Genomic DNA, 17,830 nt, shown 5'->3' with positions numbered 1-17,830 from the left:
CTAAAAGTAAAATTCATTTGAGTCACTAGTATCTCCGTCAGTCGGTTCAAAAGGGGAACATGCTACAACAATTGATACCCTGAATTTTTTAGTCATAAAATGAGCAATTGGTATTCTATTATTAATACCTTCCCCGCCTAAGTTAGGCTGAGCAGCTTCCTTGTCCATCACGAGTCCTACTCCCTGTCTATGTACCCCATCCTTCCTGCCTGAGTAGATAAATTCTATATCACCTAATTTCATGCTTCCTACCCCTGGGATATGAGTTTCTGAAACTCCTAATAAATGCCGTTCAAATCGTCTGAATTCGTCAGTTAAAATGTCGATGTCATTGTCATTTTTTAACGTCGTAACATTCCAAGTTCCAATTTTCATGTTCTTTAAATCACTGAAATTATTTTGCCCTCAGGAAAAGCGATGATCCCGGATACCAGTGCAGGATGGGGACCCGCATATCTTCTCGAGTCTACACCGAAGCGCTAAAGCGGGCTTAGAACCAGACGGCAAGAAGTCCCTGGGACCTCCTATACAAATGGAGGCTTTGTGCTATCCTGGGCTCATCTTGGTAACAACATGGTTTTCAGCACTTGGTGATTCTCTTCTATCAACAAGAGTCGAAATCCTTCACAGACAGTCCCAAGCCTATTACCTCCGACTCATTATACATTCATGCCTACAAATATTGTGCTACTATGGTGAGGCAACCCATAGTAGATAAATTAGCTAGGAAGAGGTTTTTCAGCCCGAAAACGCCCGTTTAAACAGACGAATTTCCTCGAGGGGTGCCACTCATCAAGTGGGAATAGAGTTGACCGCAAGATCACCAGTCTTGCAGGTACCCCGAAAGGGTCGAGGCAGCTCTTTGCAGATGCTGTTGTCAATAGATTTGGATCTTACGTCCTGCTGCAGTTGTCCTCCTATAGAGGATCCTCCCATGATGGTGTTCTGCGTCACTATGTAATTAAACCCATTACTTGGAGAAGGTTTGTAACTCATGGGACGTGTGGACACGCTGGTGGGCCCTGTTGAGTGTACATTTGAGAAACCTTCTTCCTCCTCCACCTGTATTTATGGCCCCGGCTGAGGGTGCCCCAGTTTCTATTATGGACCCCCAGGGGCAAGTCCCCCCTTGGTCCTACGGAGGTAACTTACATATCTGTAGGACCTTCCCTTATCGCCACATGGGGATACGCTAAGTGGCCTGGGGGAGGCCCATGAAGAGCAGTAGACTCATAAATCGTTTTTTATCATCAGTAAAACAGATATTCACAGCATATGCTCACGAAACAAAAATACGCATTCTCTTTTTTAGGTATAAAAGGACTCCTTTATCTAGGGTACAATATAAACCAAAAGTAAAGAACAAGCAGTAGTATATATATATAATTAAAATTTCAATTTTGGGTATGTGCGCATTTTTATAATTTCGCTGGTTAATACTAGATTGCATTGTTTTACTTTTTCCTAGATATTATGATTAGCTGCAAATCTGTTTCGAAACCTTTAGATCCTGCAAGTTGCAAAAAGATTACTGTAAATAGACTATAGCACTGTTGTAAAAAAAAAGTAAGTGGGAGAAAAGGCATTATAGAGCCTAAGCTATACGCAAAAGTTTTCTTTTTTCAAGTTGGCATTAGTCCACTTAACAGGGGTATGGTGGGAGGGCGAGAAGGGGCACTTTCCCCAGCCACAGACATTCTAGGGGTGCATATTTTTAAATAAATAATCTAACGATGTTAATCCTTTTTTAGTTTTTTAATTTGATTTTTATTGAAATAATGTAAAAGGTGCGGTTGGTAGCAAGTATAAGCAAAACAAGGAAATAGTCTGTATGGAACAGAGTAACCGAAAATTTTGGGAAGAAAAATTTAAGTCTTTGGTTCAAAATATTTCAATCTTATGCAAAATTCTTTTTTTTGTGTTGTACAAAATAAAAACAAATATGGTAAGTTTTTACTTGTTTATAATGACCTCGATTTGCAGTTTATCTATTTTTTTTTTTTTTCAATTGGGTGGTTACACATCATAGGCAGTGCAATAGGGTTACCTAAGTAAATAGTGATGTGGGTACAATGTTAAGGGGTAGTGTCCTTTTAATGTTCGATTGGAGGGCAGTCAGCACCCCTCCCCCCTACGCCCATAAACTCCCCAAACAAATCCAACGAAAATTTTAAGATAGCCATTTTGATCAAAGTAGTTGAAAGGTCCAGAAATTATATACTCTGAGGATGACAATCCCCCCCCCAGTCCTCAGGATTATAAGTTATACCTTGGGTGCATGTAAGGTTTTTTATAGAAAGGGTGGTCGCAAAAACCTCAGAGCGGGCTCATTGGATTGGTAATCAGAATTTCATAAACTTTTTTTAAATTAATTTCTGCTCGTTTTTTATTGCCAAAGTTTTGTTATTGGTTAACCTGATGAATATTTCTCCGGTTTTTCACGACTCCGACGCAAGAGTTGAAATATAGATTCAAATTTATTAGTTCTAATCGGTGTATTTTAATTTATTTCAACATCCCCTACAATATTTCAAACAAGGCTATTAATCGTTCCTGGGATATTGCAGATGCGCTCTTTTGTAAACTGAGATGCACATAGTATGTTTTGATTTAGCTTAACATTCCCTCAACATTCTCCGATAGTTTCAACTCAATACCCTTAACTGCTCCTGGGATATTGTATACACCATTTTAAAAAGCTGGGTATACACAGTATCTTTTGATTTAGTTCAAAATCCCCTGAAAGTTTCAACTAAACAACATCAGCGAGTCAATCCTCAGATATTGCACATGCGTGCTTTTAACAATCGTGATGAACATAGTTGTATTTTAATTATGTTCACCATCCCTGTCAACTCTAAAAGTTTCAATTCAAAACCGTTACCTATTCGGGGATGCAAATATTTTTATTTTTATTAGATTCAAGATCCACCTCAAAATTTTCTGAAAGTTTCAACTTAATGCCCTTATCTGTTCCTGAGACATTGCAGACGTGCCATTTTGAAAACCAGAATACAAATTGTGTCTTTGATCTAGTTTAACGTCTGATAAGACATTTTATGAAATTTACAACTTAATAATTGCAGCTACGCCCAGTAACAATCTCGATGCATACAGTGTCATCAAGTTAAACACCCCCCTCAAAAATGTCTGAATATTTCAACTTGATGTCCTTCCCTAACTGCTCTTGAAATATTAAATATATGCCGTTTCAAGAACGTGGATGCATATAGTTTCTTTTGATTTTATCTAAGATCCCCCTTAACATTCCCTGAAAGTTTCGACTCAACACTTATGGCCATTCCTGATATCAACACAGATACGCCCTTTTGACAACTTGAAAGCATCTTGAGTCTTTTGATTAGTGCTACACCTCCCCCCTAATATTCAATGAAATTTATAATTTAATAACGTCATTCATCCGGGAAATGTTACGGATAAGACCTTATGGCAACTTCGATGCACTATGCCATTTCGACAAGCAGGACACCGCTAAACTTTTTTAATTTAGTTCAATAGTTTTAGCCATAATAGAAGAAGTTGAAGAAGTACTTACAGTCTCAGTCGTAATCGCAGTATCAGTACTAATAGTAGTAATCACAGTCACAAACAGTAGCAGCTGCAGTCACAAACTTTCAAACTTGTCGCAAGTTGTTGCACTTTTATTTTCAAGTAGTTGCAGTTGCAAGTAGTCACAATCGCAAGTAGCCACAGTCTTAAGTGGCCAGGATTGCAAATAGTCTCAATCGCAAGAATTCATTGGCCTAAGTGCTCGCAGTTGCAAGTACTCATAGTCAGAAGTAATTAAGATCGCAAGTTATTACAGTTGCTAATAGTCTCAGTTGCGAGTAGTTTCAGTCACATTTGCAATCAAAAGCAGGCTTATTCAAAGCAACAAGTTATCACACACGTTAGTATATATATTTGTAACAAATAGTAACAGGTGCCGTCACAAGTGGATGCATTTGCAAGATGTCCCAAGCAGTCATAGTCGTAGTTGCAAACAATCGCAGGAACCTGGATGCACAGAGTCACAATAACAGTAGTCAGAGACAGTAGTCACAATAACAGCAGTAATATTGGTCTTGAAAGTGTAAACTTAATACATTTAGCCACTCCGAAGATACTACAGATATTCTTTTTTGTTAATTGGATGTACATATTGAACACAGTACCGGTCTCAAGTAGATGTAGTCGAAGTCGCAAAAAGTTATACTTGCAACTAGTACCAAGCAGTCGCAATCACAAGTAGTCACAGTTGTGATATATTTGATTTTGATTTAGTTCAGTTTTTCCCTCAACGTTTACTCAGATGTTCATTTCAATATCCTCAGCCTTGGTAGTTCTCGCTCCAGAAACAGTTGCGGCAGCAGTAGTAGCGTTGAAATATTGCCTTTTTGGTCAATTAATCATCTACTTTATCATTTCCTGAAAAGTTCCCAAGTAATATACACATTCCTGAGTTGTTCCTTCTTGATAACCCGCATGCACATAACGTGTTTGAATTAGTTCCACACTCCCCTCAACATTCTTTGAAAGGTTAACCTGAATTCCCTTATTCTTTTTGGAGAGTATAGGTTAAACATGCCCACCTTTCTCAATAACATATAGTGTGTGGAAAGAATGAAAAAATTACCTAACTTACAGCACTTACCCTGAGGGCTGTGGAAGGGTTGACATCTACAAAGGCATAATTACCGGATTTTTCAACGATAATGAACAGTATAGCTATCTCAAATTTGTGATCAAATGTGTTTTGGGGAACGATAGGCTTGGGGGCTGGTTGCCCTACATCTAGTTTTGACTCTTAAAAAGGACACTGAAACTTCCAATTTTCAATCAAATAAGCTCCATCCGCAGTTTACACGACCACCCATTCCATAAGAATCTTATATGCCCCCGGGGCATAACTTAAAGCCCTTGCCCCTTGGCTCTGGGAGGTTGTGTCAATTCTGGAGGTATTGTTATGTGTGTCTTTGGACTATTTTGAACAAAACGGCTCTACTTCAATTTCAATCAGATTTATTTGGGGAAAAGAGGGCGTCAGGGAAGGGAGACTACTTGTTCTCCATCATTTCTTACTCTTAGAAAGGGAACTAGAACTTTCAATTTCCAATTAAATGTGACTCCTAAAAATTTTATCCGATCACCCCTTTCATAAAAAATTATATGCCCCCGGAGCATAAACTACAACGCTTGCCCCCAGACTACGGGAGTTGTTTCAACCCCGAGGGCCTTTTTATATGATATTTGGACTATTTTTGAACAAAATAGATATTTCAAAATTTCTATTGAATACATTTGGGGAAAAGAGAAGATGGTGGCTGGGTTTAGTTATTATTTGATCACTTTTGACTCTTAAAAAGGGCACTAAAACTTCTGATTTTCAATCAAGTGAGCCCCCTCTGAAGTTTATACCACCAACCCCTTCTACAAAAACCTTGTATATTAACAATGGACAACTAGCGTAACTTATGGTCCTTTCCCCAAGGGCTGTGGAGCAATTTTCGTCCCCAAAGACATAATTACTGGACCTATCAACTATGTTGAACAAAGAGCTATCTCAAAATTTTGATTGAATGTGTTAGGGTAAATAATATATGTGGGGGATGGTTGAACATCCAGCATCTCATCCCTTTTGACTCTTAAAAAGGGCACTGGAGCTTAATCGAATGAGCCCCTTTCGAGGTTTCAACGATTACTCCTTCTATACGAATTGTCCTGGTCAGAAAAAAAAATCATACATCGTGCTCACATCACTCTTTACCTAGGCAGTGCTATTGCGCTGCCCATGAAACGACAGCTTGTTTAGGAATGTTTCACCCCTACCATTTAGAATTCACCCCTACTATTAATGCAAGAAATACAATAAAAGAGCCCTTTTTTTTGAAGCATTTTTTGCAAAAGTTAAATATTCATGTAAAGATTGGTGGGTTGAGGGGAAACTACCTTCACCAACTTTAGGATAGTCCTGGAATTTGTATCAAAAATGAACAGAAACTAAAAAAAAAGTTTTTCAAATAAAAGTAAAGCGCAACATTTAAACTTACAAAAAACAAGTGTTATCTTGTATACATGGAGGAGATTCTCCTACAATACCCCAGTCTTCACGCCAAAGTTTGAATTTTGTAGCATGCACACCAACAACGAATGCTCTAGCACAAGGACAAGTTAAAAAGTATCATTCACAATGCTTCAATAACAGAGGAGCTTACTGATGCATATTTCTTTTATAAGAAAAACAAATGAGTTAAAATTTTTGAAAGGCAATTAGTAAACAAAACACATGCAATTGCTCACAAACTAGGATTTTTGGGGTTAAAAATGTTTTTAATGCAGCACTATACAACTTTAGCACGAAGTGTTGGGGGACGCTCTCATATGCACAATTAATTCAGTACCTATGTATTATAGCGACCCCACTCAAGAGGTTTGATCAGATCTGTTTGCGTAAAACCGGTTTGTCTGTTTGCGTTCGGAGACAATTAGTTAGGCACAGTGATATAAACTACTATGTAGTTATATTTTAATTAAATATTTGATATATAATGTTGGTATTTTGGTTAGGTATATAACGTGTTCTTGGCCGCCTGCTCTTCATAATTCTTTGTTGCAGTTCCCATAATCTTGTTAATTAAGTATTATATTTTCATCATATCTTGGTATATTTTATTAGCATTAACCTAACTTCTCTTCTTGAGTGGAGTCGCTATAATACATTAAATAAAAAAAAAAAACTTTTAAACATTTCAAGGAGCGACAATAAAACTTAAAACGAACAGAAATTACTTCGTACTTTCCATTAAAAAAAACTTGTTTTTTTTATTTCAATTCTGAACGTTTCTGAATCAATGCATGTTTTGATTTTGGCTCTCCGCAGATGAATAATTAAAACGAAATTTGCAAAATTTTTTGTTGCTAAATGGCTTTCTCATAGTTTTGATCGAATGATTTTGATAAAAAAGGAGTGGGGGAGGAGGCCTAGTTACCCTCCGATTTTTTGGTTACTTAAAAAGGCAACTAGAAATTTTAATTTTTTACGAATATTTTCATTAGTAAAAGTTGTACGTAACTTACAAATTTACAAATTAGCTTACGTAACGTAGGTAGGTATGTAGGTAATTTTATTCAAAAAACAATACAATAAACTTTCATTCATCAGCTAAAAAAAAAATAGGCCGCAATGGCCTGTAAGCATAGCTGACATCAAATACGATCCATTTCTTTAACATATTTCACTTACATCAAAAAGAAAATAAATAAGATAAATAAACTACAAAAAAAGAAAAAAAAACACAAAAAAAGAAAACAAAACAAAAACTAATGGTCAATTTAGCAAAATGGGGGAGATACCCCTCTCTCAATCTAAAATACTCAACATTACTAATTGTTCAGAAGATGGGCCTTGAGGCGTCGTTTCAGCTGAGGCAGACTTTCTGATTCCTTAACTTGCTGTGGGAATGGATTCCAGACGGACGGTCCCATGTATCTGATGACATGAGCCGACCGGGAAGTATTCCAACTGAATTACAAAAGCCGTAGAATAAATAGTTGAAATTACTAAAAATACTTTAGCGTAAAGAGCAAGGTATTAGAAGGAGGTGAGCCAATCATATGCGTAATAATTTCTGTTCGTATTATGTTTTAATGATTCTGCTTACTTTCAGTTGAAAAAACTTTTTCATATTTATTTTTTTCTATTTTTTTTAAATAATGCTAGAAAATCCTGCGCTCCCTTCATGAAAATTTTCTTCCCCCATAACAAATTCATCCAAGGAAAGTTACCCCAACATATCCCCCTCTTCTCAACACCCCAACCTAAAAATCCCCCTGAAAACGTCTGCACACTTCCAAATAACCATTAATATATGTAAGCACTGGTCAAAGTTTGTAACTTCTGGTCCCTCCCACAGGGACTGTGGGGCAGTAAGTCGTCCCCAAAGGCATATTTATAAGGTTTTTTGACTACGCAGAATAAAAGGGATATCTTTGAATTTTGATCTGGTGACTTTGGGAAAATAATTAGCGTGGGAGGGGGCCTAGGTGCCCTCCAGTTTTTTGGCCACTTAAAATGGGCACTAGAAATTTTTATTTCCTTTAGAATGAGCCCTCTCGCAAGATTATAGGACCACTGGGTCGATACGATCACACCAGAAAAAAAACAAAAAAACACACATCCGTGACCTGCCTTCTGGCAAAAAAAATACAAAATTCCACATTTTTTTTAGATAGGAGCTTGAAACTTCTACAATAGAGTTCTCTGATACGCTGAATCTGACGGTGTGATTTTCGTTAAGATTCTATGACTTTTAAGGGGTTGTTTCCCCCTATTTTCTAAAATAAGGCCAATTTTCTCAGGTTAGGTTAGGTTTTGATGTAACTTTTAACTCGTAACTTTTGATGGGTAACACTAAACTTGATTAAACTTACATATTTAAAATCAGCATTAAAATGCAATTCTTTTGGTGTACCTATTGATATCAAAATTGCAAAATTCCATTAGTTAAAGTTCTATTTTTTAGCGTTTTGGTTACTATTGAGCCAGGTCGCTCCTTACTACAGTTCGTTACCACAAACTGTTTGATAAGTACCGTCATTTTCGTTGGTTTCAAGTTTAACAATGGACTTTACATTCATAAAAATAAAAATTCCTTAAATTTAATTGCATACGAGAGCAAGGAAAAGTTAATATTAATTCTTGTCATTATAAATTGATGCGTTCATTCATTTCCCCCTGAACGGATGCTACCAATCAAGAGTAATCAGTATTCATAATTGAAACAATTGAACACTTCCTTTTGGCCTCCAGCGTGAATTATTGCCTGGTGTATGCAAAAAAGCTCCTTCAATGTCTCCTGGAAGGTGTTAACAGCATAAAGAAATGACTTTGACATAATGTCATTCTAAGCAGGAACGTATAATTGGAAATTGTTTTTTTCTTTTCTAATTTCTGTTATATAGACTGCTTTATGAAAAAAAAAATCAGACAGATATAAGTATTTAGGCATTTATTACGTGGTAAAAATGTTATTTTGGTTTTAAGAGGGCTTCTGAAAACAAGAAGCTGCCAAAAGCCGGACAAAGCAAGCCTTCGGCTAGTTCCATCAAACAGTTCGTGGTAACGATTTATAAGTAAGGAGTGGCCCGGCTCAATAGTAACCGAAACTAAAAAAAAAAACGGAATTTCGATACCAGTAGATACATAAAGAAATTGATTTTTTATGCTGATTTTAAGTATATAAGTTTCATCAAGTTTAGTCCTTCCCATCAAAAGTTACGAGCCTGAGAAAATTTGGATTATTTTCAAAAAAAAAAGGGGACACATCATACCATCAGAATGAAAATCACACCATCAGATTCAGCGTATCAGTATAGAGGTTTCAAGCTCATATCTGGACAAATGTGGAATTTTGTATTTTATGCCAGAAGAAAGATCACGGATGCGTTTTTATTTGTTTTCCCAGGGGTGATCGGATCGACCCAATGGTCCTATAATTTCGCAAGAGGGCTCACTCTAACTGAAATTAAAAGTTCTAGTGCCCATTTTAAGTGACGAAAAATCGGAGGGTTACTAGAACCCCTCCCACGTTCTTTTTTTCCCTAAGTCACCGGATCAAAATTTTGAGATATTAAGTTGTTCAGCGAGATAGAGTCGAAATATCTAATAGCTATATCTTTGAGGACAACTTAATCCCCCACAGTCCCCAGGGGAAAGACTACAAGTTATGAACTTTGCCAATTGCTTACATATAGTATTTGTTGTGGGTAAGTATGCATGCATTTTCAGGAGGGATTTTTTCTGGTGAGGGTGGGGGGATTGTATTACACGGGAGGGTCTTTCCATGGAGGATTGTTTCATGGGGGAAGAGAATTTCCATGAAGGGGACACTGGACAACATAAAAAAACAAATTTTCAACTGAAAGTAAGGAGCAACATTAAAACTTAAAACGAACAGAAATTATTAAGTACATGGGGGGCTTCGTCCAATCCTCAATACCTCGCTCTTTACGCTACAGTATTTTTAGTAATTTGAAAAGAGCTATACATTCAGTGATTGCTAAATAAAAGCTAAATATTCAGTATTATAAATTTATAATTCAGGAGTCATTCTTAAAGAATTGGAACAAAATTCAAACTTTAGCCCAAAGAGCGAGGTATTGCCGAGGAGGGGAAGCCCCTCATATACTTAATAAAATTATACGAATATAAAAGGTCGTTACGTAAGTTAATTCCTAATTTACGTATATTTAGTACTAATAAAAACGTTCGAAAATAAAATTAAAATTTCACTGCCCTTTTTGAATAGCCAAAAAATTGAAGGGTAGCTAGGTTCCATCCCCCGCCCTTTTTTCCTAAAATCGTTTGACCAACATTTTGAGAAAGCCATTAAGCCATCAACAGGGGATTCGCAACTCCTCACCACTTTTAAAAAATACGTTTCTTCTTTATCTTTATTTTCAAAAAAAGATTTCATAAGAGATTATATTACTTCTAAGAAACCAGTTTACAGGGAAACATCATTTAATAGTGTAGATGAATAAGAATATAGGGAAAAAAGGTTTGTTCATGTACTGCCCCATTCCTCCAATAGCTGGCAAAAGTGTAAGGCCAGGACAATGAAACATCTACGTCGTCAAAAAATATCTGTGGTTGCTCTAACCAAGAATGATGCCATGAAAAAAAAATTCCAGGGACCCATCGCTGAGGATAACCACGCCAGTTAGAAACAGGGGATTCGCAACTCCCCACCACTTTTTAAAAATGCGTTTCTTCTTTATCTTTATTTTCAAAAAAAAGCTTTCATAAGAGATTTTGACAAACGTCTTTTATATGTACTCATTTCAAAACTTCCGAAAATTCCTGCCTCCCTTTCTACCGTGAATTGGGGCCACTGATCGGAACCAAATTAACAATTATTAGGACCAAAATCCTGGGGCGCCAGAATTAGAGAGCTGCTATCGTGACTTTAAAAACCTTTGGGTCTTGAAGCTGGCAAATTACTGCGCCGATTTTCGATCCCTAACAGTGCCGCCCCGGATATCAAAGACCCAATTTCAATGAGAACCCTTTTATTTAGCAAATCTGATCTCTTTTTTCCTCGGAAGATCGAGAAAAATTTAATTCAAACCGTAAACTCTTTGTCTTGATCGGGGACTATCAAAACAGGTACAGGCAAACATTTCTACAGTTTATATTGCCAGTTTTGTCAATTCACCAGTTTGCCTTAAACTTCTGATCTTAATTTCAATGCACAGAAAAGAGTCAGGTTGAGCCTCACAATAAATGGTAGAACAGGAATCAACGAGCCTCTTAAGGACCCTATACGCAAATTACGGAGAACAGACCCCACCTAATTAGCGCAAACAGTCAATTAAGACAAGCCACAATATCAATTAAGACGGGTTTTAGCTTTTAGACAAATTTTATTTACTTAGTTTAATTACATTAGATCGTTTAAACGTTAGTGTGTATAAAATAAAATGTAGGTAAAGCAATGTAGGCTAACTGTACCTGTTAAAATTTGATTTATGTAGTTTAAAGCTTACCACTTTTATTTAAAGGCTGTTTCAACATGAAGTAGTGGCGTAAGTATGACTGTTATTTTATCTTATAAATTATTAAATGAAATAAGTGTCATTAAGCACGTATGCTGGAAACTGTACATGTAGAGTAGGCTTGTCGAACCCCCCCCCCTAAAAAAAGACAAATAAATAGGTAGCATGGGAAAATCTCAGGGACACCAATTGCAGGGTCCAATTATAAAAAATACATCTTTTCGGTATTGTCATTAGGAGGGGAAAAAATACCCATGCCCTTAGAGCTAGAATTTTTTTGTTGTACAATCAAAAAAAAAAAAAGAAAGAAAAGAAAACGTTCTGCCTGTCTATATTTTTCGTGAACTGGTACCCCCTAGAAAAATCGTATTATTATTAACAGGAGAATCTACCTAGGTTACCTAACCAGTTAGGCAGCAAATAACCGTTAAAGACTCATCCCCCGCTCCGGACATCACTCTGTCATTCCAATTCAAAAATAAACCCTTAAAGCAATACAGGAAGGACTGGCTAGAGGCTACTAAAAATGTGTAATTGTTCTTGACAAAATACTCGGGTATTACAATTTAGATAATCAAACTTTTGAATTAGTTCTTTTTCGGGAAGTTTGTTTATACAGTTTTACTATTTACCTTCTTTTGCAGCACCTCCGTACGTACCGCCCAGGGTGCTTGCCTCTCCCCCCTAGATTTGACTCTGGATATAACCTACTTATATTTGTTCCAATTGTGTCGGCTTTAATGATAGTCTTTACATTGGCTATACCCACGGGAGCTATAATCTTCAATTGGATTTTTTTTAGAATCTATGAATGTGTCAAATCCGCGTATTTTGAGTTCAACAAATCCATATGAAATAAAGTAAATTAGAACTTTTGTCTATAAGGCATTAACCCAAAGACAAAGATTCATTCAGCATTTTCAATTTATGGATATAAATTATTTTGAGTTTTTTTTTTTTTGTTTTTTTTTAGATTAAAGCGCCAAAACCCTACAGGCAAGTGTGTATTCTCCTGATGAGCCCTTGTGTTGGGTTGTCGCCTCTGAATTATTTGTCGTTTTTTTTTACTATTTTTTAATCAAACAGTTCGTGGTAATGAACTGTAGTAAGGAGCGACCCGGCTCAATAGTAAACGATACTCTAAAAAACGGAATTTTGATGCTAAGAAATACATCAAAAGAATGTTCACGCTGATTCTAAATATATAAGCTTCAATTAATTTAGTCTTTGTCTTCAAAAGTTACGAGCCTGAGAAAATTTGCCTTATTTTGGAAAATAGGGGGAAACATCCTCTGAAAGTCATAGAATCTTAACGAAAATCATACCATCGCATTCGGCGTATCAGAAAACCCTATAACAAAAATTTCAAGCTCCTATCTAAAAGAATGTGGAATTTCTTATTTTTTTTTGCCAGAAGAAAAATCACGGGTGCCTGTTTATTTGTTTCTTTGTTCTTTTTTTCTTTTCCCCAGGGGTCATCGTATCGACCAAGTGGTCCTAGAGTGTCGCAAGAGGGCTCATTCTTACGGAAATGAAAAGTTCTAGTGCCCTTTTTAAGTGATCAAAAAATTGGAGGGCACCTAGGCCCCCTCCCACGCTGATTTTTTTCCAAAAGTCAACGGATTAAAATGTTGAGATAGCCATTTTGTTCCGCATAGTCGAAAACCATAATAACTATGTCTTTGGGAATGACTTACTCCCCCACAATCCCTGGGGGAGGGGCTGCAAGTTACAAACTTTGACCAGTGTTTACATATAGCAATGGTTACTGGGAAGTGTACAGACGTTTTCAGGAGGATTTTTTTTGGTTTGGGGGGTGGGGTTGATGGGAGGGGGCTATGTGGGAGGATCTTTCCTTGGAGGAATATGTCATGGGGAAAGAAAAATTCAATGAAAAGGGCGCAGGATTTTCTAGCATTACTATAAAAAAACAATGAAAAAATAAACATGAAAACGTTTTTTCAATTGAAAGTAAGGAATAGCATTGAAATTTAAAACGAACAGAGATTATTACGCATATGAGGGGCTCTAAAAATACTTTAGCATAAAGAGCGAGGTATTTAGGAGGAGATAAATACCTCGCTCTTTATGCTAAAGTATTTTTAGTAATTTGAACTATTTATTCTACGGCCCTTTTGAGTCAGGGGTCATTCTTAAAGAATTGGGACAAAACTTACGATTTAGTGTAAAGAGCGAGGTATTAACGAGGGTACAAACCCCCTCGTACACACAATAAAAATATAAGAATATAAAAGTTTGTTACGTAAGTTAATTCTTAAGTTACGCATATTTTTTACTAATAAAAACGTTCGTTAAAAATTAAAAGTTCTAGTAGCCCTTTTAAGTAACCGAAAAATTGGAGGGCAGCTAGGCCTCCTTCCCCACCCCTTATTTTTCAAAATCGTCTGATCAAAACTAAGAGAAAGCCATTTAGCCAAAAAAAAAAATTAATATACAAATTTCATTTCAATAATTTATGTGCGGAGAGCCAAAATCAAACATGCATTAATTCAAAAACGTTCAGAAATTAAATAAAAAAAACTAGTTTTTTTAACTGAAAGTAAGGAGTGACATTAAAACTTAAAACGAACAGAAATTACTCCGTATATGAAATGGGTTGTCCCCTCCGCAATCCCTCGCTCTTTACGCTAAAGTTTGACTCTTTGCCACAATTCTACTTTTTAAAACAATTAAAAGCTTTAGCGTAAAGAGCGAGGCGTTGAGGAGGGAACAACCCATTTCATATACGGAGTAATTTCTGCTCGTTTTAAGTTTTAATGTCGCTCCTTACTTTCAGTTAAAAAAAACTAGTTTTTTTTTTATTTAATATTTAGTAAATGACGACTTATACTTACGTACGACACGACTGTGTGTCCATGGATTATTCTTTACGGTTGATTGTGTATGGCTATGCTATTTGACCTATGTAATTGGATGGATGAGTAGGGTTAAGGCCTCATTCAAGTACTTATCTATATTAATTACTAAAGTTGGAACACAGTCTTCCTTTCTCCTCCTGTCTTTCTTTTTCGTTTAAATGGTTATTTGTTTTATTTCTGTGTTTGTGCTGTTGCACTGATGATTTCTTTTTTCATCATTCTACAAAAAACTGGAAAATTGGGGCAGGGCATGAACCCCAAGCCCCTCTCTGTATACATACCAAAGGAAGGTATAACCATTTTCCAATCATCCATGAATTTGTTTCCTATTTTAGTATTTGTTTTCGTTGAGTTACATTTTGATAATCAGATACAGTGTCCAGCAAGGAAGTTGTAATTGGGTGTATGGAAATTTAATATGTCATGGGAATTCATTTTAGGGTCGTACGAGTGAGGCGTGCTCCATGACATAGAATCAATCCAGGGGGTCAATTGTTCTATCTATGGGTGCTATTTACGAGGCACACTCCACCAATTATTCATTGTGATTTATAGCGGTTGAGTCATGTAATACGGGGCATCAATTTAACGCATGAATTGAGTTCTTTGCAAATTAACAGATATACTTTTTGTAAAGGGTTAAAATTCTTTCAGCTGCAAATTGTGCAATGTGGCTTTTTTCTAGCCTAGTCATCTGTTAAGTTTTGTATTTTTAAAGAGAGGCTGTTCCCATTTGACTTGCTGCAATTAATTTTTTTTAGAAGATGCTTTCAAAGAAATTATTTCTTTTATGATAGTTTTATGCCAGATTCAGGGAGGGGGTTGTAGTCTCACTTATCCAAAACAGTGTCTCATAAGCATAGAATATCTTCGAAATAGAAATATCTTCGAACAATAATAAAACATTCCAGGTAATAAATTAATTAATGATACTCTAAATTCTATTAAACATATGTTCTAAATGATAAATTATTTAATATCAGGGTTTAAAACACATTTCACTGGTTCAAAACACATTTGGACTGGGGTTTAAAATAAATCCCGGACCTAGTGACCGGTGATTAAACAAAATCCTGGATTTTGCCTTGGACTGGGGTTTTCAGCCAAATATACAGAAAACAAAAATTAGATTGGGGAGGGCAAATTGGTGAAAGCAAGAAAACTGGGCGTATACAGAATTATCACTTTTTGGATAGAATTATAATTATCAGTCAGATTTTGCAAGGTTCAAGGGAGATTGAACCATTTATATAGCTCAACCTCTCTTCAAAGCAATATGCAACTTACTAAAGTTTAGGTCTTATAAGATATTTTCAAATGATTTAAATTTTCCTGACTATCATATTTCCATATTATTGTTAATGACTTTTATTTCCACATTATTGTTAATGGCTATTGTATTTCCACATCATGATAGACTGATATTTTGCTAGTGCTCTAACTAGTTTAGTCATTCGGTTTCAAAGCACCAAGGACAGTGAACATTAAATCTGATTGTTTGATTGGGTTGGATGGGGAATTTTACAGTCACATATATCTTCGTAAATTAGGTCATTCAATTAGGTAATTAGGTAGATCAAGGGAGTTCAATCTTAATGAAAATGACCTTGTTATGTACTAACCTAAAAACTACATGACTCTAATAAATGTCTTATAAAATTGTTGTCTCGGGGTATGTCTAGGGGCAAAAAAAAATATTTTGATGTTCTTGGGTATTAAGTATCTGTTGAACTTTTTCCTGAAAGAAATCAACAAAGGACTTTGATGCAAGACTCCCTCATAGAAGCAGTTAGAAGCAGACAGAACAAGGTGGTTTTCCAAGTTAAGGGTGGCTTTAAAATTGATATGTGAGGGGGAAGGGAAGGGAAACCAACATAACATAGAGTCCTCCATTGATATTTTTAGTTCCTTCACTCTTGTAATTAGTGCCGGCTTTTGAATTTTTTGAGAGGGGGCGTGCCTCAGGAACACGTCCTAAATCCCCTCCGTTGCAAATATTCAATAGCCTATCGGTATAAAAATCATGAATAAAGTTTTTCAAAGGGAAGAGACAGTCGCATTTAGGTGAATTGTATTTACCTGAAAACTGTTTGCCTAAGCTCAATTCATGAAAGAAATCGGATTCATTTCAGGGGGCTGGTGATTTTATATCACAGGTTTTGGATGATGTATTCTTATGCATTTTCTTATGCATAAATACGGACAATTTTAGGAAATGAGATCCGATCCAAAAAATTAAAAGGGAAAAGAAAGAGAATAAATTTATAAAAGAAAATTCCAAATTATTTGAGTTTGGACGTATGAATTTTATTCCTCCACATTATCAGGGTCTGATATTTTGCTAGTCCTTTTCCTAATTTAGATACTCCGTTCTACGTGCCTGTTGAACCTTCTGTTGAAGGACAACAACTGACAGCTTTGATGCAATACTCCCTCATGTCCCTCAACTTTCTCATTTGAACTCAAACGGTTTCAAATGGATTGTGAAACATCAAACAAAGTGGTTTTCCAAGTGTTCAATAGGCTACTATTATAGATATAATATCATATTTAAACTCTTTAAAAGGGACAGTCTCTACGGATCTCATTCTTCTAAAAAACGTTAGCAAGACCTCTGATACGTTAGAATATCAACGGAGGGATGATTCGAATGGGAATCAAAGTTTCAAGTATCCTTTTACGCAGCAAAAGAGACCATATCCCAGGAAAGTGGTATTTTTTAAGATTTTATGGCGTAGAACCAGACCTTTGGCCTAACGAGGGTCAAGAAGTACTTGTGTTATATCCAGAACACACCCAAGAAGTGAAGTTAGGTTAATAATAGTGAAATAGGCCAAAAGTAAGATGAAATATAATAATTAAGAAACAGATTTATGAAAATTATAAAAAAGAATTACGGGCAGCAGGCTGTCCAGAACATATCACGTTAAAAACTTAGCCTAATCACCTATATATATTAAATATTTAATAAAAAAAGACCTACTCATAGTTTTTCTCAATGAGATAAAGATAATTATAACCTATTACAGAGAGAAAAACCAGTTTTTGTCAGATATCTTACAGACCAAATTTCTTGAGTGTGTTCTGGATAATACACAAGCACAGGTTAAAAGACTATCATGCAAAGCTTTGAGATGGCCAACCGGCTATGAAAACCGTGAAAGCTATATTTTCAACGGTCAAGTTTCAAAGGCATAATGACGTGCTTTGCCATATTTATGTAAAGATTGTTGCAAATGTAAAGATTGTTGCTAGGTCTAGACAAGTTATATATAAGTGTATTTGTTGTATTTAGTATTTTATTACTTTAAGATTGCATTCTTTGTATCAACTTTTTTAGTGCCTGGTTCTGCCTTCCTGTGTCTTCCAGGCAGAACTTGAACGTGACTAAAACC

General features: G+C 36.0%; 1 protein-coding gene across 1 annotated transcript; it reads right to left on the bottom strand.

Moving 5' to 3' along the window:
* LOC136030704 (uncharacterized) lies at window positions 1–375 on the bottom strand. The gene has a single exon (XM_065709774.1). The coding sequence runs from the start codon at window positions 373–375 to the stop codon at window positions 1–3; it is 375 nt and encodes a 124-aa protein (XP_065565846.1).
* Window positions 376–17,830: the final 17,455 nt, after the last annotated feature.

This window comes from Artemia franciscana, chromosome 8 (genome assembly GCF_032884065.1).
Source record: "Artemia franciscana chromosome 8, ASM3288406v1, whole genome shotgun sequence".
NCBI classification, from domain to species: Eukaryota; Metazoa; Arthropoda; class Branchiopoda; order Anostraca; family Artemiidae; genus Artemia; species Artemia franciscana.
Note: the sequence above shows the minus strand (reverse complement) of the source record. Positions and strands in the feature narration are given on the sequence as shown.

Coding starts and splice junctions, on each gene's coding strand:
- LOC136030704 (XM_065709774.1), bottom strand. CDS start 375: ATGAAAATTGGAACTTGGAATGTTACGACGTTAAAAAATGACAATGAC.